The following is a 23157-nucleotide window of genomic DNA, read 5'->3' as shown; positions in this document are numbered from 1 at the left end:
TTCTCCCTCCCTCCCTCCCTCCGTTCCTCCTCCCTCCCTCCCTCCCTCCCTCCTCCCTTTCTTCCTCCCTCCCTCCCTCCCTCCCTCCCTCCCTTCCTTCCTTCCTTCCTTCCTTCCTTCCTTCCTTCCTTCCTTCCTTCCTTCCTTCCTTCATGCCTCCCTCCCTCCCTTCCTTCCTCCCTCCCTCCCTTCCTCTTTCTTTCCTCCTTCCTTCCTTTCTTTCTCTCCTTTTTCTTAGATTATCTTTGTTTACTTATTGGATAGAGATAGCCAGAAATTTAGGGGGAAGAGGAAGATAAAGAGGGAGAAAGAGAGACACTTGCAACACTGCTTCACCATCCCCCTGCAGGTGGGGGCTGGGGGCTTGAACACTGGTCTTTGCACATTATAACATGTGCATTCAACCAGGTACACTACTACCTGACCCCAGTTTTGATATTTTTTAGAAGAAATCTGAAAACTAACCAGTTCAGAGTAGTTGGGGAAAACCTCATGAAGGAAAGATGAAAAAATCACCATGTTGCTCATCTGGAAAATACAAAAGACAGAAAGAAGCATTGGGGGAAAGGAAAATAATCCATTGAGGTTGAGCCCCTTGCTCCAGACCAAACACATTCTCTAACCAAAGTTTCTTCCACTGCAGAATGGAGAGCTGCTTGGAAACAGCCCTGATGGGGAGAACCCTGTGCCTGAGCATCTGAACAGTCCCGAAAGTCTTTCCCCCAGCAGGTAAGATTAGTTTCCTTTGTGACGTCACGGGGGCTGGGTGTGTGTGTGTGTGTGTGTGTGTGTGTGTGTGTGTGTACATGCACCTTGTTTCAAATATCATCACATAGCCTTTACAGACAAAATGATATACTAAAGGTTAAAAAAAAATCACTTAGCGTTAGCTATCGCTATTTCTAGGGAATTAATTCATATTGTGGATTCAACCAACTGGCATCCATGGTTGACTGAATCCATGCATACAAAATCCATAGATAGGAAAAAAAAAATCCTCACATTAGCCTGCATTGTTCAAAGGCCAACCAAGTGTATTCTATTTATGTCTGAACCTTCATTTTATCTACTTGAGAACAAAATTCCTGACTCTCAAAAGCAACGGAGAGAGCTGAAAGGGACATAAACCAAGTCGTCAGAGATATCCAATGTTTAAAACAGATGGATTCATGATAAAAAATAGTAGTCATAATCTAAGATTGACATTGATTGAATTATTGGTTTTAAAGCATTTAAATGCCATTAAGTTGTGGTTGTTCTCAAAGACCCAGTTTATACAAACATAATGCAAAGTTGGCCCACAGGAAGGTACTTGTATCTATTATGTTTGCCATTTCAGAGTGCCAAAATCAGAGCCCTTAGGACCAAAAGCATAAGGAGGAAATTCATTGTTTAAGAGTCTTTCTTGTGCTCAGAATATCCATTACCTCTAATCTACCACTAATCACATCCACCCAGCTTGTTGGCTTATTACTTACTTGGTAGTTTTTGAGTTACTTTTGACTCTAGGGCTGTTTAGTTCCTAGTCAGGTCTCCGAAAAACAATACTGTGGAATGAATAAAGTCGCCCTGGGAAACATACGGATTGCGAGTCTTTACTGTCTTTAAGTTATGGCACATGGGCATACATTCATCCTTTAAGTTACCTTTAAGCTTGTGGAAGAATTATGTTAACTTACCTCAGGCCATTAAGTCATACTTCTAATGAGAAATACAAAGGAAAACAGAACAGTTGATGAAACAAGAATACCCATGTGGTGGGGGAGATGCCACAGTGGTAGAGCAGTGGGGGTGCAGGCCTGAGGGTCTGGGGTTCACAGCTAAGCAGTGTACGGCCTCCCACACAGAGATTATTAAACCTTTTAAAAATGCATATTTGGGGCTGGGGAAATTGTAAAAGACTTACATGCCTGAGGCCCAACACCATAAGAAGCCAGAGCTGAGCAGTGCTCCATTAAAAAAAAATTTTTTTTAAACACACATTTATGACTCTTGTGAAGAACTTTGAGAAAAGGCAAATTTAGTGAGCAGATTAAGCAGGAGACAGAAGCTTTCAGACTGTTGTTTTAGTATCACCAGCTTAGTATCACCTAAACTTTGTTGTAATAGTTTAATCTGTATTTCCTTATTCACTCTTGATTTTGTAGAGTTTTGATGGTTAATACAAACTTGTTGGAACTAGAGTTGGTATGTACAACATGCTCGTTGGTATATCATAAATATTTAGATTCTACTGAATAAACTGTAAACTTTTAAGTAGTCTTGGTAAACTGTTATTCCAGATAGTGTCTTTTAGCAGTTCTGAATAATAAATGTTTCATGTTGAGGTGGCTTACCTGAATAGCATTACTTTAATATATTTGGAAAATATTTTGGGGCACTACATAGTAATAGCACTGTGTATAGTTCTTCTCACCTGAACAAATATTTTTGAGAGAAAAAAAAAACACAAAACACCGAGTCAATTAGTATGTAGCACAATAATATAAGTGATTAAGTATTTAGTTTTCAGGAAGGGCAGGAAATGTTTATTGGAGAAACAAAGTTAGGGTTTGGATTTCTAAGGTATCAACAAGTATGGGAGAAAAGGTGCTCCTGGCAAAGGAAATAAATTTGTGTAATGTGTGGTTACAAATGAGAATTGTGATGGGTCAGAGTGTCTGGGAGAAAAAGAAAGCTACAGAGAATGAAGGAGGAGGAAAAGAAACTATAGAATTGGCCCCTGAAAGTATAGTCTTGAATGAAAGGAGAAAGGGAGAGAATAGAAGAGAAAGTCTTGGAAACCAGGTGGGAGACTTGCTGCTGGAGAGAGTAAGCAGCCTATGAGACATGTAGCAAAGGAACATCTTCTAATATTTTCCTTACTGAAAAACTGTGATTGTGGTTTGACACACTGCAGAATGCAGTTATTGTGGGGTAATGTGACAAGGAAAAAATGTTTCTTCGATTATTATAGCAGAATGAATAACCCTATATGTTAAAAGTTCTCTGGTCAGATTCTCAGAGCAGCTTATAATGTTCATTGAGTCCCAAATGTAGGTCAACTTAATTCATTTCTCTAGCTAATCATTTTTTTTTTTTTTTTTTTTTTTTTTGGTAACCACTACAAACACCCAACCATGTCTTGCAGGTAGAAAGTTCTATTCTTACTCTCAGCCTGTCTCTGTCTTTCCTTAGTGGGGCAGGGCTCTGGGGAAGTGGAGCTCTAGGACACATTGGGGTTGTCTGTCCAGGGAAGTCTGGTTGACATCATGGTAGCATTTGTGGTGGGAATTGTGTGGAGTTGTACTCCCCGCTTATCCTATGGTTTTGTCAATGTTTCCTTTTTATAAATAAAAAATTAAAAATAGGGAGTCGGCAGCAGTGCAGCGGGTTAAGCACACGTGGTGCAAAGCACAAGGACCAGCATAAGGATCCCGGTTTGAGCCCCCGGCTCCCCACCTGCAGGGGAGTCGCTTCACAAGTGGTGAAGCAGGTCTGCAGGTGTCTTTCTCTCCTCCTCTCTGTCTTCCCCTCATCTCTTCATTTCTCTCTGTCCTATCCAACAATGACGACATCAACAACAACAACAAAACAAGGGCAACAAAAGGGGATTAATAAAAAAAATTAAATAAATAAGAAAATAATAATTAAGAAAGTTCAATTCTAACCAGATAAATCAGATGTTCACAAATTTTGAAAAATCTAGTGGACTCACAGGGTTAGCAACTGAACAGAATTGTGTGAAAAGCAGATGAGTGGGTAGTATGTTTAAGTAAACTGACATACCAGACATCTAAAGCATGTATAAGAATATCCCTGACTTTAAGAGACCAGGAAGAGATTAAATCTACTTTTGGACAACTAATGATATAAAGTAAAAGAGGGTCTTTTCTTAAGGCACCAAGGCTACACTTAGTTTCACCCTTCGTTGAACAATTAGCTCTGCTCACTCAAGCAATAAAGGTTACACAAAATGGCTTAAATACCTGAGGCTCTGAGTTCCCAGGTTCAATGCCTGCTGCCACCAGAATCCAGAGCTGAGCAGAACTCTGGTTAAAAAAGGGGAGTGGGGGCAGGCAGTGGTGGATAATTGTACATGTTGCAATACTCAAGGACCCAGCTTTGGGTCTCTGGTCCCCATCTGCAGGGGGAAAGCTTTATGAGTGGTGAAGCAGGGTTGCAGGTGTCTTCCTGTCTCTGTCTTCCCCCCCCCTCGATTTCTGACGGTCTCTTTAAATAAAGATAACAAAAAAAAAATTAAAGGACAAAATAACAGAATTCTCTTACTTAGACATTCCTATATAAATCACTTAACAAAAGTAGTATTTTCAGTGACCCATAAATGAGAACACAATAATACTGTATTCTGGACACACCAACAAGTCTGGACAGGAATAAGATTAAGACAGTGTATGACAGGCATCTCTGACATTAAACAGAACAAGCTAATTTTACAAACAGATGGTGTTTATAGATGTGTACAATCCTTTGCTAACACACACACACACTTGCTGACAACTAAAGTTGTTTATTGGAAATCATAGGTTTATTTTTAAAAACTCACTAATTATTTTGCCATACAAGAGCAAAATTCAAATCATATAAATATTTAACATTTGATATAAAATTAATAATATGGAAAAAAGATGCATGCCAACCAAGAGGTAAAAGGTTTTAGCAATAACACTGCGCCACCATATTCTCTATGCCAAGTGGCCTTCCAGGCTACTAGTTTCCCCCCGCTTTGTTAATGGCTTTAACATGTGCACTCAACCAGATGTACCACCACCCGGCCCCCTCTTCTGTTAATGGTTTAAGACACCCTGCACTGGAGCACCAGAAAGTTTCATCCTTCCTTTGTAAAAGGTTGCACTCCTCTAGTTACAAGCACTCTCTTGAGTACTTAGCTCTGATAAAGGAAGCATCTAGCAATTCCCATCCTATTAAAAAAGGAAGTGCTTTCATACTTGAAATTTAACCCTGTCCCAGTGTAGTCTAAGCAAAAAAAAAAAAAAAAAAGGAACACAGTCAAAGAACATGTTCCTAAATAAATAGTTACTTCACAAAAAATACTGTTGTAAACAAGATTATTTCCATGGTCAGAGACACTGAAGTTTGCAAACAATGGCCAATTAAAAGTTACAAAAAAAAAAAAGTTACAAATATATATGTATAGGGCATGCATACTCAAGAGCTAGCAGTTATTAAATAATCAACTAACAAAATTAATTATAAACCTGGTTTGTCAAAACATGCTTTTGTTCTTTACAGTTTTAAAAATTGGTCAGAAAATATTAGGGAAAATGATCTAAAGACCCTGAACCAACTCTGGAAGGAACTGTGTAGAGTGTTTGACACTGTAGTATTATCACTAGTTAAAGATTCTAAATTATCTGAGCAGTCAATGTAAACAAGCTTCAATTTTCAAAATAGAAGAGAAAACCTGTAAACATTAAAAAGCTACCTGCAAAAAAAAAAAAAGTATGTAGGGTCAGGGGAAATAGCATAATGGCTATGCAAAAAGACTTTCATGCCTGAGGCTCCAATCCCCTAGTTATAACCACCATAACTAGAGCTAAGCAGTGCTCTGGGGAAAAAAGAAAAAAAAGGTATATAGATATATGGGTCTTATCTTCCTGGTGGATCTAGTGAATTCGTTTTCAGTTTTTTCAGTTTACATGGTTTAGATGTATTTGATGAAGCATCTTAGTTTCCCCTAACAGGCAGCTTTGCAGACAAAGTTCTAATAGTCAGTTCAGCTGCTTTTGCAGAAGTCACTGATTTGGCCCCATCTAACTCCCTCCACCTTCCTGGCAGCAGATATCATCTATTTCTTTCTGTAGTGAGGGGAAGTTGATTGCATGATGGTTAAATTTTGACCCACCTTTGAAAAAAAAATGCAACCAACTGCCTTAATATCAGGCACATCTTTTTGATTAAAATGGTGACTTCTTTTTTTATCACTTTTATTCTCTTTGTAAGTTTGGAATATCTGTTTTACCTCTGATAGCTATTTTGTTGAAATGGATTTATTTTTTTAGATATGACTTTGATGTTTTACAGTTTCAGTTTTAAAATCTGAATGTGGAACAAGGTGTTGTGATTTATGAGACCTTGTTGGGGAAGGATGGGTTAGTTTTAGTAATGATAGTAATGACTTAAGCACTAGAGATTGATTGTATTCTATAAATGGAGAACAGAGCCTTTTAATGTTCTGTCTTTTCTTTTAGTTTCTCTGTCTATTCCTCTATGTAAACCACACAAAAACACCTTCAAACAAACTGTTAAAATCAGCTTATTTGATTTTACAGTGATTTCTCTTTACAGAGGGAGCCTATAAAAGTAGCAAACTGCCCTTGCTTCGCGTTATTTCCTAGTACTCATTAAACACCACATAAAACACCAGCTAGCGCAGAGCTAGTGACTTCTTGAATTTCACATTAAACTTTGAAGAAATACATATGTATACATTTTTTAAAATGACTCCAATACTATTTGGGTAAAAGAACTACATGATATGACAATAATGGAATTTGGTTATTTGCAAAGAAATGGTGTAATTTTTTTAAGTCTCTTAAGAACAAGACTTTCACCTATGGAAGTCTTCTCTGCCTCTGTCTTCTACATCAAGTGCTTAATAATTAAAAATAAACTTGTAAACCTGGTCTAAAGATATTCCTTTGTATGAAATGAACTATACACTCATTTGATATTTTCCAAAAAGTTGCTCTAATACCAACACGCTTTAATAGCATCACTATGCTTCCAATATACACGGGGCCTTGCCTGAGAACATCAATCTCCCTTAAGGTTTGTCTTCATTCTTCTCTTCTAAATATAAATTCCTTGAAATGAATTTAGGCAATGAACTAGGTTAAGTTATACTGAACAGCTTCTAGAATCAAAGAAACATTCCGATAGAGTGGACCACCAAAAAAATTTCTTTCATGTTTCACGTTCACTTCAAATTGGGAGTAGGCAATGCATTGAAAGATTTTTCATCCAGATTTGGCTCAATGACAGTGAAAACATAGAACATTCAAGTACTTCTAGACAAAGGCAGCCCTGCAGGGATACGTGTCCACATAGCTGAGTCTGCAAAGGAGTAATATCTTAATTATCCTGCAGTATATCTGACCAAAGAAACCTCTGGAAACCTCCTTCACTTTAGGGTCTGTGGCAGCCTTCCAAAGGTCCTGCAGGTCTTGGACATGTCCATGAGACGTCATCATCTTTTCATAGATGCAGGGATGGTAAGGAGCTTGGCCTTCCCCAGAGAAGAACACATGGGTCTGTGGCAATATCCCCATTTTATTGGCACAGAGGCCCATGAACACGTCATCTATGTACAGGCTAGAGTTGAGTGTCTGTGATGCCTCATAGACTTTGGTGGCTACGTCATTGGAAATCACATAGGCAGCGCCTGCTGTGTAGTCAGGGTAAGCTGGCCACTGGTACATTTCATAGGAGACATAGTACTTGCTACCTTTGTTTCTAATGGGAGGGGAACCACGGTGAACACGGCCAATCCAGAAGTCCTGGACACCCATCTGGGCTAGACTTTGAAGGTATTCAATGAGATTTGGCATGTGGACAAATATGTCATCATCTGCAGTCATCAGGAATTTGGCATGTGGACAAAAGCTATTTGCCCAGCTAAACTGCAGAAGTAATTTAAGAGTGAGATTGTAGAAAGAATCCACAAAGTCTTGCTGAATGATGTCACTGTACATTTGATCTTCCCAAGCGAGTTTTCTTTGCAGGGCATCCCTCTTCCATGGGTCTGAAAACGTTCCTAAGGCAAACAGAGTCTTAATGTTGGCATTCAGCTGAAAGCGGGCATAGCGCTCGTTGCCCCATGTTTTTCTGATTGCAGAGCGGCGGTGGTAGTTCTCAGGAGCCGTCTTTACAAACAGCAAAAGGAGCACGTCTTGTGCTTGGCACTTCTCCTCGTGGTTAATCAAGTATGGGTATCGAGCAGCCTCATGAGTTCGGCGCTTAAGAGAGAGGGTATCGTTCACAAAGTCATAGCTGTTTATGAGGTATCTGTATGAGTAGGACTTCATGTGGCTCACAATGTGATTATCGATCGGTTCCCAAAAAAACATGAGGCTCATTATAAAGCAAATGGCAGATAACTGGGCAAACTGCCATTTTTTTACCCTTCTGACACTCAGAAACATTCTGACATCCGTTCGGCTCAATTCTTAGTCAAGACCAGGTTTAAATAGGCACTGCCTTCTTGAGACAGCAGAGCACTGTCTTTCAGAGAAAAGCTGTCCATCTTAATACCTGTTGGTCACAGGCAATGCAAAAGGAGCTGCTTCTTCTCTCACACAATGCTTTCTTCTAGCTCCATTGCCTCTGAGGTTACGAAAGTGTGAAGCACACTGTAGGCTGAGGTCACTGGCACGTAAGAATTTTTCCCTACTGGCATCTTTCATTCACTCTGGTGGCAGACTGGCCTCATGCACTTGATCCATGGAGTTTCTTTTTTGTGAGAGCAATGTGCATTCTGTTAAGAGTCAGAAAGGAAAAAAAAAAGTAAATAGATTACAGTAACCAAAAAGCAACAAACTACTACTCTTCAGTCCTTAAAAGCTAACATGGATCTGACCCAAAGTGATGGTACTGGAAGTATTTACTTGAGGAATATGCATGGAAGAAGGGGTTAAGCAAGAAAAGAAGAGTTATTCCACCTTCCCATCTCTGAACCTTTAAAAAAAAAGAAAAGAAAGATAAAAGAAGGCAGAGGCTGGATGGTAGCACACCAGGTTAAGCGTACATAGTGTGAAGCGTAAGGACAAGTGCAAGCATCCCAGTTTGAGCCCCTGGCTCCCCACATGCAGGGGTGTGTGGGGGGGTGTCACTTCACAAGTGGTGAAGTAGGTCTACAGGTCTCTTTTTCCCTCTCTACCTCCCCTCTCAATTTCTCTCTGTCCTATCCAACAACAACAATGGGGGGGGGGGGAATGACCACAAGAAGCAATAGATTCATAGTGCAGGCACCAAGCCCCAGCGATAACACTGGAGGAAAAAAAAAAAAAAGCCACCAAAATAGCTGTGACTATAGATCCTTAAAGTTCTAATTCCTCAAATGCCCATCTCCGTGAATACACTGACTTAGAATATAGTTAAAATGAAAGTAGCTGTATAACTGAATGCAAAATACTGAATGAATGGAAAAAATTCTAAAATCATAACAATAATAAATAAAAGAAATTTCTTAATAATTAAAAAAAAGATCTGTTAAGCTTGCACCAGATAAGATTAGAAAGAGAATAAAAGAAAACTTTTAAATCAAGGCTTGTAGTCACTAGGAGTTGAAATATTATTTTCAAAGTATATTTAAAGCTCTCTAGTCCACGTTTTGTGACCCTAAAATTTCAAGTTGTCTTTCTGTGCTTAGTTCTTTGAGAGAGACAGAAAGGGAGACTATCTCTGGCACCAGGCTTCCCCCAGGTCTATGACACTCCTACATGGTCCCAGGGCTCACAGCCAGGCAGTGTGTACAGCAAAGCTCATACCCTACTTGTTGAGCTATCTTCTGGCCCTTCCGCACTTTTTTATATGGAAATTCAGTCAGCACCACATCTTAGAAAGCAGAAAGATATAGAGTAGGGTGGGGTTAGATAGCATAATGGTTATGCAAAAAGATTCCCATGCCTGAAGCTCTTAAGTCCCAGGTTCAGTCCACACTACCACCATTAGCTAAGCAGTGCTCTGATTAAAAAAAGAGAAGAAGGAGAAGGAGAAAAGGAAGGAGAAGAAAGAAAGAAAGAAAGAAAGAAAGAAAGAAAGAAAGAAAGAGAGAAAGAAGCCATCCAACAAACAGTCTGGTGAGGCAGTGCTTCAGCTTCACTTACTGATTGTTAGACTGTACCATGCATGCAAAAACACAAATGGGGGCGGGGACTGGAGGCAGCATCACTTGGCTCAACCATCTTTATGAAAATTAAATGGGAATGTTAAAATTTAAAAAAATAGGGATACCAGAACATGCAGTTGTCATTTCTAACCCAATCAGCTATCTCCTCCTCTAAAATCTACTATTTTCACTTCTCTTTGTATCTGGCAGCACTTAGATACCATTTTCTTCCTCTTTCACATCCAGTTAGTTCATCCTGTGAACCACGTCCTCTCACTTCCTCATTATCCCCACACATCACATTGGATTCTCACCCAGACATGCAGCAGACACAATGATGCCCTGGCCAGCCCACCATCCGCACTGCAGCCAGAGGGACTGTTCAGACTTAGATCTAACCAGGAGACTGACCAGGCTCTTTAAACTCCCTCAGATCACCCCCAGCCCGCCTGTTCACAGTATCAAATCACTGGCTGAAAGCCTAACTGCATTTGCCATGTCAAACATACCAGCTTTCACTCTATGCCTCCTTGCCAATATGAAATTTATTGGAGCCAGACAGTGGTGCCTCTGGTAGAATGCATGACCTGGGTTCAAGCCCCTTGTCCCCACCTGCAAGGGGGAAGCTTCACAAATGGTGAAGCAGTACTGCAGGCAGCTATCTCTCACTCATCTCCCCTTTCCCCTCTCAAAGTCTGTGTTTATCCTAAATAAATAAAGGAGTTAAATATTTTTTAAAAAGAAAGAAATCTACTCACCCTGATCAAGTCCACAAGAGTCATTCTCTAGCAAGTCTGTATGGGGGCCAACTCCCCACCAAGAGTGTTTCTCATTTTGTATTACTCCTGTCTTCCTGTACTGAGACTTAACTGACTTTGCCAGTTTTACTGTAAACTTCTTGTGAGAATGTCAAGACCTTCCTCTCAGTGTTCTCTAATCAGTGCCGGGTGCCTAGTAGGCATTCTCTGAGTCTGCTACAATGAATCTCACTGGAAGGGGAACTATCTTGCAACTACCTATTTCTTTCTTTTTTAAAAGAGCTGGTCACATGGGAAGGACTGGAGGTCTCAGGATGCCTTGACAGTCTGTCCCACACCCTCCCTTTTCTTGTCCATCCCTGGAAACCACTTCCACCCACACAAACTCTGCCCCCAGTGCTTCCCATAAGTAAGCCACATTCTTTTGTCTAGAGGAGCAGGATCTCCCCTCAGGGTTTATACATCATTCTCAGGGCTTCTGAACAGCTCAAAAGGGAGCAAACAACACAGGCTGCAACAGCTAGTGAAATAGTGACGTCCCCTTGCCATAAGATTAACTGCCCTCATGAGCAGTCCTGAGCTAGGGCGGGGCCATGATCTTGGAACTCCCCAACTTCCGGTCTCATGCCTCCAGCTGTCTCCTCATCCCTTTATCTGCCCCTTATTAGGGAAGTAGCCACACGGTCCAGCCATGAAAAAAGTCCACGAAGGGCAGGAGATTAGTGCAAAGCCCTGCTTAGACTTTGCCCTGAGAAAAATCAGCATAGGCAATATCTTACCTTGTAGAGCGTAGAGATGAAACTATAACCTGTAAAAGGAGGGGGAGGGCCGGACACAGAGAGCCAAACACACACACACAATAGTCTAAGTATTGTTTTGTGAAACTTTGGGGTTTGTGTCCATGTGACTTCAGGTTTGTGGTATAGAGTATTTTTATGGCACTCAGCCATCAAAAGTATAAGAAACTCTGCTCTACAGGACAGAAGAGTCTTGGTTATCCTCCCCTTAGAGTAGCTGGTCATGGCTGAGGAGGGGCTCACACTCTGGAGAGGAGGGTAAGAAAGATGGTGGCTTCTGCCTAAACTCTACAAAAATCACTTTCCCTAGAGAGATAGCACTGGTGCTCTGTCTTAGCGGGCTCACTTAGATAAAAGCCCATCTCTGAGGGTCAACTTCCTCTCTGCTTCCTCTGTAATATACACTGAAGGCATTAAAGGCTTATTAGGACAAGGCAACAGAATTTTATTATTTTTATTTATTTTATTTTCAGATAGAAACACAGAGAGAGAGAGAGAGAGACAGGCATGTCAACATCGAAGCTGCCTTCAATGCTGTGGGGACCAGGCTCAAACATGAGTTCTGCACGTGGCAAAGCAACACATTATCTGAAATGAGCTCTATCATTTCTTTTTTTAAAATTTTTATTTAAAGACTTTTATTTCTTTATTTGCTTAATATGACAGGAAGAAATTGAGAGAGGATGGGGGAACGAGAGGAAAAGAGACAGAGAGAACCTGCAGCACTGCTTCACTGCTAGTGAAACTCCCCCCGCCCCCCGCAGGTGGGGACAGGGGGCTTGAACCTGTCTGTGTCTTTGTGCACTGAAACGCATGCTCAGTCACATTCAGCACTGCCTGGCCCCTGCTACCATTTCTTCTTTCTTAAATATTTATTTATTATGTTTTTGTACACTGGACAAATAGAAATTGAAAGGAAAGGGGGAGGTTGAGAGAGAGAGACACCTCCAGCCCTGCTTCACTTCTTGTGAAGCTTCCTTGTACAGGTGGGGGTTGGGGGCTTGAACCAGGTTCCTTGCACATTGCAATATGTGCACTCAACCAGGTGTGCCACCACCAAGCCCTTCTGCTGTCATTTCTAGAGATTTCAACTGGGGAGGTGCCTCAGTAGGTAGTGCAGGGTGGTTTTGTTTTTGTTTTTTGTTTGTTGTTGTTTATTAATTTTACTCTTTTTTATTGTTGTTGTGGTTATTATTGTTGAGGTTAGTGACTGTCATTGTTAGATAGGACAGAGAGAAATGGAGAGAGATGGGGAAGACAGAGGGGGAGAGAAAGACACCTGCAGACCTGCTTCACTGCCTGTGAAGTGACTCCCCTGCAGGTGGGGAGCCAGGGATCCCTACGCCAATCTTTGCTCTTCGTGCCATGTGCGCTTAACCTGCTGCGCTACCACCCGACTTCTTATTCATTTTACTCTTAAGTGATTTATATCAGTGGTTTCAAAAAACCTTTAAGATTTCAAGTATATGGTTCCCCACCATACATGTCATGTGTAAGTCACTGCACCTTCCAAAGTGCTGTCCTCACTCCCCTCAATCACCATAGTTCTCACAAAGTTTTTAATGGGCATGTTCCTTTAATATTTTTTTTTCCTAATGAATCTATTCCTCACATGAGTGAAGCCATCTGGTAGTTGTGTGGTCTTTTTGTTTGTTTGCCACCAGGATTATCGATGTGGCCTACTACCTGCACAACTCCACCACTCCTAGAGGCCATTTAAAAAAAATTTTTATTCCCTATTTAGTGAGGGAAAGACAGGGGGGTGAGAGAGAGAGAGAGAGACAGGGAGAAGGAGAGAAACCACAGCCCCCCTCTACTGCTCCTGTAGCCCCCCTCCCACCCCCCGCAGACACTCTTACCTGGTGGCCTGGTGCTCACACCCAGGCACGGGAACATGTCTGCTTTACTGGGTAAGCCACCTGTCTGCCCCAGAAACCGAATTCTTCAAGGCAGGCCTGAAGACAGTACAAATGTTTAAGAGTTCTAAGAAAATCCTCAACTGAAATTCATAGGCCCTTCTATTCTAACAGACATAGAGAAGGGAACAAAAAGGAGAGTAACCTTTGAAATCACAAACCAACTCAACTTCTCCTTTCCAAGCAGCTGTGCTTGGGAAAGTATCACGCTGGCTGGTTTTCCTGTTCAGTTTTATGGCAAATCTGAGCTTCTTGCGAGAGCACAAGCCTAACTCCTGCAGTAACTACAGGCACGCTTGACTCACAGCAGGCTCTAGCTTCCCTCCAGCGAGTGATGGGGTTAGTTGCCGGTCAGGTTGGGCTACTGCTGCCTGCATCCCTCCTGTTATTGATACAACCCAGCACTTCCCCTCTATGCCCACTCCACACCCTTTATCCTACACTTCTTCACTGTTTGCAATTCGCTTCAAGGATTCAGTCAGGAGATCTCTAAAAATGACAAAGCCACTAACCCATCCTATGGATTTAGGTTCAGTTCAGTGGGTGAAGTTCTGAAGCTGCTTAATTGTTTACAGACATCATAGCAGACCTAACTGACAGAGCTGGTCTGATGAAGGGAAGACTTAGGAAAGGTAAATTACTCTTTTATAGTACCCAAGTTTTTCTTTCTTTTTTTTGTTTAAATGTAGTATATGTATTTTATTGCCACCGGGTTATCACTGGATCTTGGTGCCTGTACAATGAATCCAGTGCTCGACTCCTGGTGGCTTTTTTTTTTTTTCTTTTTTTGGAGAGAGACAGAAATTGAGAGGAAAGCAGGAGATAGAGACGGGGAGAGAAAGAAAAGAGACAGCTGCAACACTGTTTCACCACTTGTGAAGCTTTCCCACCCTCCCACCCCCTGCAAATGGAGGCCAGGTGCTTGAACCCAGGTTACATGTGCTTTTGTAAGTGTAGCATTGCCCAGCTCCATCCCCACCCCCAGTTTCTTGTATAACAAAAGAGTACCCACATTCCTCCAAACTGAACACAGCCACTAGCTGGCAAAAACACTTCCATTATCTAAATTCATTAACTGTAACTGGCACTGTCCCTGGCATTAGCTTTGCTGATGAAGCTCAGAACAGTGATTTTTCTGATCCTCTGCCATAAAGATTCTCTAAAGCATAGCAGACTGAAGCATAGGGGGAAAGGTCAGGGAGAAGCCCACAGGCCTGCCCAATATGGACAAGCAAAATGCTGGGCATTCTGTTAATGAATGCAAGCTCAGCAGGGCCCACAGACAGAACGCTATGGGTGTGGCTCCCTTTGTATGTCCACCTCGCTTTATTGACCACTGACAGGCTGGAAACTCCAGAGCCGCCCCCTCTGGGGGGCCAGGTTTATTGTGTAACCTGGACAGCACTGCCTGCACTCTGCTGCAGTGACTTCATCTGCAAATAGGGAACTGATAACGTCATTGTGCTGTGATGAAGGTGTGACAGAAATTACAGAGAACTTCAGAGTCTTCTGAAAATAGGATGCAGGAAGGACTTCAGAGGAGAAAACAGTCACTCAGAGGAATATATGCAAATATTTGGAATATAACTTGGGTGTGTGCTTCTATTTGAACTGGTAGGACCAAATATCTACAATATCCTTTCCTGATAGAAACATCAGAAAGGAGGCTGGGTGGTGTCACACCTGGCTGAGTGCACATGTGACTACATGTAGGGATCTAGGTTCAAATCCCCGGTCTCCACCTGCAAGAGGAAGCTTCACAAGTGGTGAAGCAGTGCTGCCAGGTGTCTCTCCCACTCTATCTCCCCTTTCAACCTCTCTCTCTAATAATAAATAAATAAATAAATATAATCTTAAACATTTCTTAAAAGAAAGAAAAGTCAGAAACATACAGAATAAGAGATGCAGGAACATCAGATAAGAAATAAATTAGTAACATCTCAGGTTGGAAGCAGGTTGCTCCCAGACACTCTAAAGACTGCTTCTTCACAAGAAACATTTCTGGAAAAAAAAGATCTAGAGGCTATAGCTTTCTCTATAAATGTTCCTGATTATTATTTCCCCTATCTCCTCTTGTCAAATCATCTCTTTATTGAGATTGCTTTTGTGACCCCAAATATTATGCAAAGCCTCCTGTAAATTTTAAAATTTTCTTCAAGATAGTAAGGGAGGGTTACACCTTCAGGTCAAGTTAAACAGCCCTACTGCCCAGTATTTAATTGGATCAACACTGATGCCGGGCACAGTGGGGACTCCAAAGCAGCATCTTACAGTCTCTAACTCAGAGTGCCTATAGTCTCATGGAGGACAGGACTTATCAAACACAGCTTCCACGAACAGCAAGCAGAAACGGCAGGCAGGCACAGACATCTGGCCACTGCCAGACAGCCCCAGACGTGATGGGGGTGTCTCGAGGGATGCTCTTAGCATAAGCCCAGGCCTGTTTGAGCAGGAGGCCTAAGAATGAACTGAGTTTACGTACTTGAAGGACGAAAAGCAATCTGTCACAGGCAAGAACAGAAAGATCTGCAATATGGCAGTTATTCTAGTCTATATATGGGGATAGGGACTAGGTACCTAATAGAGTACAGATGTTACAGTGTGCAAGGACCTGGGTTCAAGTCCCCAGTCCCCACCTTCAGTGGGGAAGTTTCACGGGCACTGGAGCAGAGATGCAGGTGTCTCTCCTTTTCTCTCCCTCTCTATTTCCTCTAGTCCCTCTCAATTTCTTTGTATGTAAAAGGAGATAAATATCTGTATCACACCACCTTTATGTTACATTTTGTACCACATTTTAAATATTTTCCCATCTCGTTCTGATCTTCGTCTTTCTGTTCAGCTCCATAGCCAGTACTAGTTCACAGGAGCTAGTTCACAGTTGTGTAAAAGAAATCAGGAATAGTAAAAAGCCCCCACTATGCTGAAAAAGATATGCCACTTGGATGTTTCTCAGTAATTTAGCTGCAGGAAACGTGTTAAGAAACACCACTTGTTACTGTTTCGGATTAATTGCCTATCCCATTTGCTCCAGAGGGAGGAAGTAACTTGACATTTGCATTTCCAACTCTAATTTTAAGTGTGAAAAAGTAAATGGACTTTTAATTGGTACTGTATTTTTTAATTAAAGTCTGAGTGTTTATTTCAGACATAAGGTCTGTAAAGGAGGAAAAGGAAAAAAAAATTCTATGCAGTTGTTGTGTTTACTTGTTTCTGAGCCTGCAACTAGCTAGAAAACTTTAACTCCAGCTGTGGGAGAGATCAGAAGCCATTTGGAACCAGTGTCCCTCCACAAAGAATACATTCACAGAATTAGTTTTTATCCAAAGACTAAATTCGAATTCAACATGAATATGGGCAGAAGGGAAGGCTGGATTGTAATACAGTGTCACATGGTAACAAGCTCCCCACCTATATTGGCTGAGTTGTGTTTCTTTACATGCAAAGCATGGGTGTAGATTTCTGTGCTGGGTGTAGGAAAAAACAAAGACAAGGTAGTACCAGATGAAAAACCTAGAAAAGACAGCCTTAAGTATAGATAGGGGCTAAGGAAAGTGGTGGCAGAGCACTAGAGTAGTAGTATATTTTAAAGGTGGTATATTGAAAAAAAAAAACCACTAAAATTTCTCAGTAATTAGTTTGAACATGCAGACTCTAGAACACAAGTTCAGATACAAAGTGGTTCTCAGACTTTATCTGATATAAAGTTTATCTCAGGCTTGGTTCCTTTACTCAATTTCAGGCTCGGACCTCTGTATTCTCTCCTGTGGTGCTTACTCTTTAAAATGCAATTCTTGTCAGTTTTGTTCTTGTCTGCATGAGCTTCTTTGCTTACTCTGGCAGTAGTTACTATCATGGGTGTGTTTTCAATGCAGCATGCTCTGTTCTGAATGCCTAGCTTGTCTACAAGGTCTCACTGCAATCTAAGGCAGACAAATCCTAAGGAACTGAAAACTAAAGGTTAACTTCTTAACCTCTTAATCACAGTCTTCATAAATTCCAGATACTGGGGCCAGGCGGTGGGCACCTGGTTAAGGGCACACATTACAGTATGCAAGGATGCAGGTTCAAGGCCCCGGTCCCTACCCGCAAGGAGAAAGCTTCATGAGTGGTGAAGCAGAACTGCAGGTATCTATCTCTTCCCTTCTCTACTTCTTCCTCCCCTCTCAATTTATCTCTGTCTCTATCCAATAATAAGAAATAAATAAAAAGATGTAATTAAAAATAAAAAAGGAAACTTACTTAAAAACGAAGAGAAAATTCCAGATACCACAGCTCAGAAAGAGCCGATCAGCGCGAGACCTGTCCGCACCTGGAATCACAGCTGCTCTCCTCCTCAGGACTGGGGCAGGGAAGCGGAACAGGAAGGCAAGGAGTTTGCTTTTCTGTCTGAAGTTTGGAGTTTGCCACCACTTGGACTTTGCCAGCCCGAACTTGCTCTCCTTCTCCCTCTCCCTTTAAGTAATATATACCCTTTTCCTAACTTCCCATCTCAGTTCCCCCTCCTTATTTTCTTTAATCCTAATAGCACTAGACACTGGGCAAAAGTGATCTTCTAACTCTCTTTCTTGTCTTTAGTACATAAGGTCTTTTTTTCTACAAAGACAACTCCCCAGGTTGAGATCCACAGTGACAGATATATATATTCATATTCCTATATATGCATATATAAGAAAGGTGTATATATATTTGAAGGAAGGAAGGAAAAGCAAACATTACAGGACCCAGACACTTTAAGCATATAAGCTAATGAATAAGCACTGAATAAAACGAAAGGAGAGGAGTCACACACAGCTGAGATCAAATTATGAAATGAAAAAAAGTGATTTAGAAAAAGAAAGGGCAATAATATAACTCAGTAGAAGCCCAAATGTATAAAAACTCTACAGTTAAGCCTGTCTTCCAATGGTTAGCTCACAGGTCCTATTCTTCACATTCTATTTGTAAGCGCTATCTAAGAAATTAAAGAGTACAGAAAACAATAATGACTGCATTACTACTCAATAAGCAGTGCATATATCTTGGTGTCTCAACTGATCAACAGTCATTATAAGCTAAGTACCATTATTAAGCATCTTGTTCTTTTAGGCAACCATGAAAGCAGGTGATGTCTACATACACCTACTTGAGCAAATACTAATCGCCCACATACTGTGTCGCAGCCCACTGGCAGTCTTCTGGGGAGGCCTCAGGCATGTTTCCAATGTAGATCCTATACCAGCGGAATGTACAGAGTCCAGACCTGCAGGAGGCGGGGAGTAGAGAAAGCAGGGTTTGAGAATAGAGACGGAAGCAGCTTATTCATTGTCAGCCTGGACGAGTATATCTATACTGGCCATGGGGTTTTCTGAGGATGACTTGCAATGCTGACCATGTGTTCAGTATGCTGATTTCTTTTCTCTAGAAATTGCTCAAGTGTAGTAACAGTGATGGTTTAGTTACTTAGGTGGCTGATACTCTAAAGCTTAGGGATTTTTCTTTTTCCTTTCAGAATGATGCATTCTGCTCTTAATATACTATCTCTCAAAATATTTATTGACTATGATACTTTTTTTCTTTTTGAATACCTGATTTGATTGTTAAGAATCACATAACTCATCCAAATACTGAGTGAACAACTTACACATGGTCTCCCATTATAGTTGGTAGGAAAGAACATGGTTTGTGTTTGGAGGGATGGCTCAGTGGATGAAGTGTTGGACTCTCTAGCACGAGATCCTGAGTTTGATCCTTGGCAGCTTGAGAGTGGTGTTCTAGCTTTCTCTCTCTCGTTAATAAATAAACCTTTAAGAAATACGGAGTCCCTGCAAGCACTTATAAATACATCTCAGTGAAGATGACATAGCCAAAAGATTGTGTGAATTACAGAGAAGGAAACTTAAGTCCACCTTTTAGCTTAATTTGCTTGGAGCAGTATTCAAAAAACATTGTATACAGAGTTGTGGGAAAGGAATAAATAAAATAAAATATGAAATCTCAGGGACAAACAGTACTTTAAACTCAGACTTTTGAAGGTTTGCTGCCAACAGACTTGACACAGCATTTCTTTCTGTAGAAAACTAGTTTCAAAGTGTTACAGCCTTCATTAGGGAAGACAACTTTTAAAAATAAATGGCAGGTCAGAGCCAGCCTCTGAATTTACAACACCGAAATGTAAAAAGATCATTTTTATTTATTCAGAGTTTGTCTCCCACCAGTTCACTCTTCTTTAAATGTGATGATTCCAATGCCTTCTAGGTATAGGCAAACCGTTCTGAAAAATATTCTAGATTTGCAGTATTCCAAGTAACTCTTGGCAGAGATTCTATGTCTGATGGTAGAACTCTAGTTATAATTTGCTTCCCCTCCATTTCTGAGAGATGAATACAATATATACATGGCCTCACAAGGTTATTCTAATCATTATAGGAATTTTTTTTAAAGTAAAACATGCCATAAAATGCCAATTTTAGATCAGTTGAGTACAGAAAAGAAAGGAAACTTCTTTACTTTAAGCTGAGACAATTTCCTTCAGCATCCCTCCCAATTTCTGCCCACCATGTGGCTGTGTTCTGTTATGTCGATTCTAGTGTGGCTGGTCCTGGGGAAGGAACACTATTTGAAATTTGAAAGTCATCAAGAGCAATGATTGTAGTCCAATGACCCATTTTAAAAGATGACCCATTTCAAAGCCCATGAGTTACCCAAGCCGTTCTATATTTGAAAAATCAGAAAGTTATTATTATGATTGTATCACTTAAATCAGTCTCATAAAAAGGAAGTTGGATCTCTGAAATATAAATGACATTTTTTGCTTGCTGCAGCCTGCACTTTTATTCTGAAAATTATTCACCACCTCCTGGGGGGTGGTGTGTGTGCTTGAAGGACTTACAGCACTATATCATTTATGCATCTGGTTTATCCCTCATTTCTTACAGAGTTCCACCTAGAACTTCCTGTCACAACAAGCACCCCCATTTTAAAGCTTCATGGGGAGCCTCAGGGAGATTGAGTCAGCCTCAGCGGGTGCTCAAAACACAGTGGGAGCAGTGAGCCAGAGAGGAAGTTATTTGGAAGCCTGTATCTTGTAGGGTATTAGCAGGAAGTAAAAGGAGAGTTGAGTGTAGTGAGACTTAACAGTCAGTTACTGACTTTGCCCTTTTCTGACGTATAGAATTGATCCCTCCCCCACCCTCATAAAAAAAAAAAGCCACTACTCAATGGTAAGGCATAAAATCAACATACGGGATTTTTTAATATATATAAAGTCAAAACCTCTGGCGCCATCGTTCAATACACTAAAACTGCCTTCAACCATCCCTTTTCTGGGTCAGTTTCAGCTTCTCACATCCCTTTCCTTTGCCCCATGGAGACCAGAAAAACTTTCCCAAAATAAAGGCACAGAGGAGCACATGCAATTCTGATGGGTGTCCTTTCATCACGGAATCACCCTCAATACGAGCCACCAGCCACTGTGCAATCACACTGGTGTCCCTTTAACAAGAACAACGAAAAAGCCGGCACTAGGAAAGAAAAACAAAATAGAATGAGTCGTCAGAGACTCAGCTGCCGAGTGGGAAAGCCTAGCTGGACCTTCAGAGTAAACAGTTGACTGTCACATCTGGATGCTAAGTAATATTCAGCCAAATTACAGGAAAGCGTGGCGAAAAGGCTCCCAGTTTTGCTTCCCGGCTCCAGGACGCTGACCGCGGGCTCCAGCCACCCCACCCCAACCCCAGCCAGGCGGACCCCGCCCCGCCACCCCGACTTCCCGCCCAACTCGCCCTGCAGCCCGGGAGCTGGGAGCCCGCACTGGGAAACCCAGGAAGGCGGGCGGGCGCGCTCGGGAGGATTTCCGCCGCTGAGCTCCTCAAAGTGGGGGAGCCCCACTCAGCGCCCCGAAACTGATCTCCACCACCAGAAACCCCGGGGTCCCCATCCCACCCCAGCCTACCTGCCTGGGCGGCTGCTCAGTCGCTGGGCGCCCCCGGGCCGGAGCGAACAAAGGTGCTCCCGGGAGGGAAACCATCTCCTGCCCCGCAGCGCTGCCCCGCGGCGGAGGGGCGGCCCGGGCTTCTCGCTCCCGGCTCCCAGCGCTGGGCCGCGCGCTCCGGGCCCGGTGCACGTGCCAAGCGGGGGTCCTGGAGCCGTTCCCCGGCCCCCACCTCGCCCAGGCTGGCCAGGCAGAAAGAAGGCCTGCCAGGCAGCAGGAAGGCCGGCCAGAGGGGCGGGGCGAGACTCGCGGCCCTAGCTGCCCGGCACAAAGGAGCGGCCGGCAGGAGCGCAGGGCCCGGGACGCCCTCCACTGCTCGCCTCGGCTACCGCGGTGGGGCGGCGGAGCCACCCGCCAGGCGCCGCCACTCTGGGCGCAGGAGGCTCCAGGCACTTTCCAAAGATCCTGCGGCTGATCCAGAGTATGAACTCCAAGGGTCTCAGGAGGAGGTAGCGTCTCCTAGTCGATTCGATCCTTAGGCTCAGGACATGCCCTAGCACGCTCATCTTCCGGAGCTGTTTTGACTAAGTTCTATCTCTGATTACCCTTTTTCCTTCTTTCTTTTTTTCCTTCCTTCCTTCCTTCCTTCTCTTTCTTTCTTTCTTTCTTTCTTTCTCTTTCTTTTTTCCTACCTTCCTTCCTTCCATTCACCAGAGTACAGCTCAACTCTGGCTGGGGATTGAACCTGTTCCGAAAGGAAGTTCAGTTTTGACTGAGTTAATTACCCACTTTCTCTCTTTCCCCGCCACCTCTCTCCCTCTCCCCCCACCCCCATAGCTCAACTCTGGCCGGGGATTGAACCTGGGCCTTAGAACTTCATGTTGGTGCACAGCAGAACGTACTTTCTCCAAAGTGTAAGCGCAGGCAAACATGCTTAAAGGGCATCTAGTCACACCACTCGTGCATTGGGTTTCTGGGAGCCTGAGAAAAGAAACTAATTTACAGCAAACTGACGTGCACTACTGCAGTTCTTTCCTTCCTTCCTTCTTCCCTCCTTCCCTCACTCCCTCCCTCCTTCCCTCCCTCCTTTCTTTCCTTCTTTCCTTCCTTTCTACACTGTGGGAGGCGGTGAGGGAGGTTGCACAGGGGGAGAGCGCCGGATGTGCGTACATTAAGTTCCAAATTCAATCATAGGAAACGCATGTGCCACTGATGCTCTAGTTCTAACTCTTGTATTATTTAGTAAGTAAATTAATCTTTAAAAATTATCAATAATAATACAATGGGAAGAGGAGCAACTCATTCCTGACGATTTTACATTTAATCCCAGCTTAACTGCAAAGAGGGCTTAAAGCAAAACTCACCTAGTCCAAGCCTAGCTCCTTAAATTCCCAAACGAGAGTTGTGCTCTCCCCGGGTTTAATAGCTGGATTCTGCAGTAGCAAAGCCAGCTTTAAGTCCTGGTCTAGGGCTGGACCTGCAGCGCCAGCGGGACACGCCTGACACGCCTCTGCGGGGGGGGGGGGGGGGGCGGGGCACCAATCAGGGCGGGACGGGGCGGGGTGGTGCTGGGTGGGGCGGGGGCGGGGGGGAGGAGAAGATTCCTGCTTCCTGCACACCCCGCGCGTCTGCAAGATGCTGGATCGCAGCCAATTCCGGCTCTGTGGGACCTTTCCTGCAAATACCTCCCGGGTACTCCACTTCCAACCAGAATTCACATGAATGTCCTCTTCCAGCTGTTTTTCCCGTGCAGAACACTCACTCAGTGCTCTTAACGTCGACAAAATCCGGAGAATATACATTTCTGATGAAGGAAAGAGATTACTGATAATGCCCCAGGGACCAGTTTCCCAAATGTTATTCTAGCTGTCTCTCTACAGAACAAACACCCATCAGCAGAGGTGACATTTTGACCGATTTTGTAATT

At 42.7% G+C, this 23157-nt stretch overlaps 2 protein-coding genes across 9 annotated transcripts in view; one reads left to right on the top strand and one right to left on the bottom strand.

Annotated features, from left to right (window-relative positions):
• Nucleotides 1-23157, top strand: part of MCF2L2 (MCF.2 cell line derived transforming sequence-like 2) — a 201161-nt gene that overhangs the window by 108666 nt on the left and 69338 nt on the right. For all 4 annotated transcript variants that reach the window (XR_009544755.1, XM_060172039.1, XM_060172040.1 and 1 more), the window contains exon 15: nt 644-729. Coding sequence is in view for 3 of the 4 variants with exons in the window: in XM_060172039.1 (XP_060028022.1) it covers nt 644-729 (86 nt within the window). In the remaining variant the exon portion in view is untranslated. The remainder of the gene's footprint in view (nt 1-643; nt 730-23157) is intronic.
• On the bottom strand, nt 4491-22698 carry B3GNT5 (UDP-GlcNAc:betaGal beta-1,3-N-acetylglucosaminyltransferase 5). Of its 5 annotated transcripts, none has more exons than XM_060172045.1 (3): nt 22595-22698; nt 18444-18560; nt 4491-8497 (listed from the first exon to the last, which is right to left on the bottom strand). In XM_060172045.1, the coding sequence occupies exon 3, from the start codon at nt 8163-8165 to the stop codon at nt 7032-7034; it is 1134 nt and encodes a 377-aa protein (XP_060028028.1). In that variant the 5' UTR covers nt 8166-8497; nt 18444-18560; nt 22595-22698; the 3' UTR covers nt 4491-7031. The 5 variants fall into 5 exon arrangements, with proteins under 5 accessions (XP_060028028.1, XP_060028026.1, XP_060028027.1 ...); XM_060172043.1 differs by having other exon boundaries at nt 18471-18560; XM_060172044.1 differs by lacking the exon at nt 22595-22698 and adding an exon at nt 21252-21733.

Source organism: Erinaceus europaeus, chromosome 14 (assembly GCF_950295315.1).
Source record: "Erinaceus europaeus chromosome 14, mEriEur2.1, whole genome shotgun sequence".
In the NCBI taxonomy this organism is placed as follows: Eukaryota; Metazoa; Chordata; class Mammalia; order Eulipotyphla; family Erinaceidae; genus Erinaceus; species Erinaceus europaeus.
Note: the sequence above shows the minus strand (reverse complement) of the source record. Positions and strands in the feature narration are given on the sequence as shown.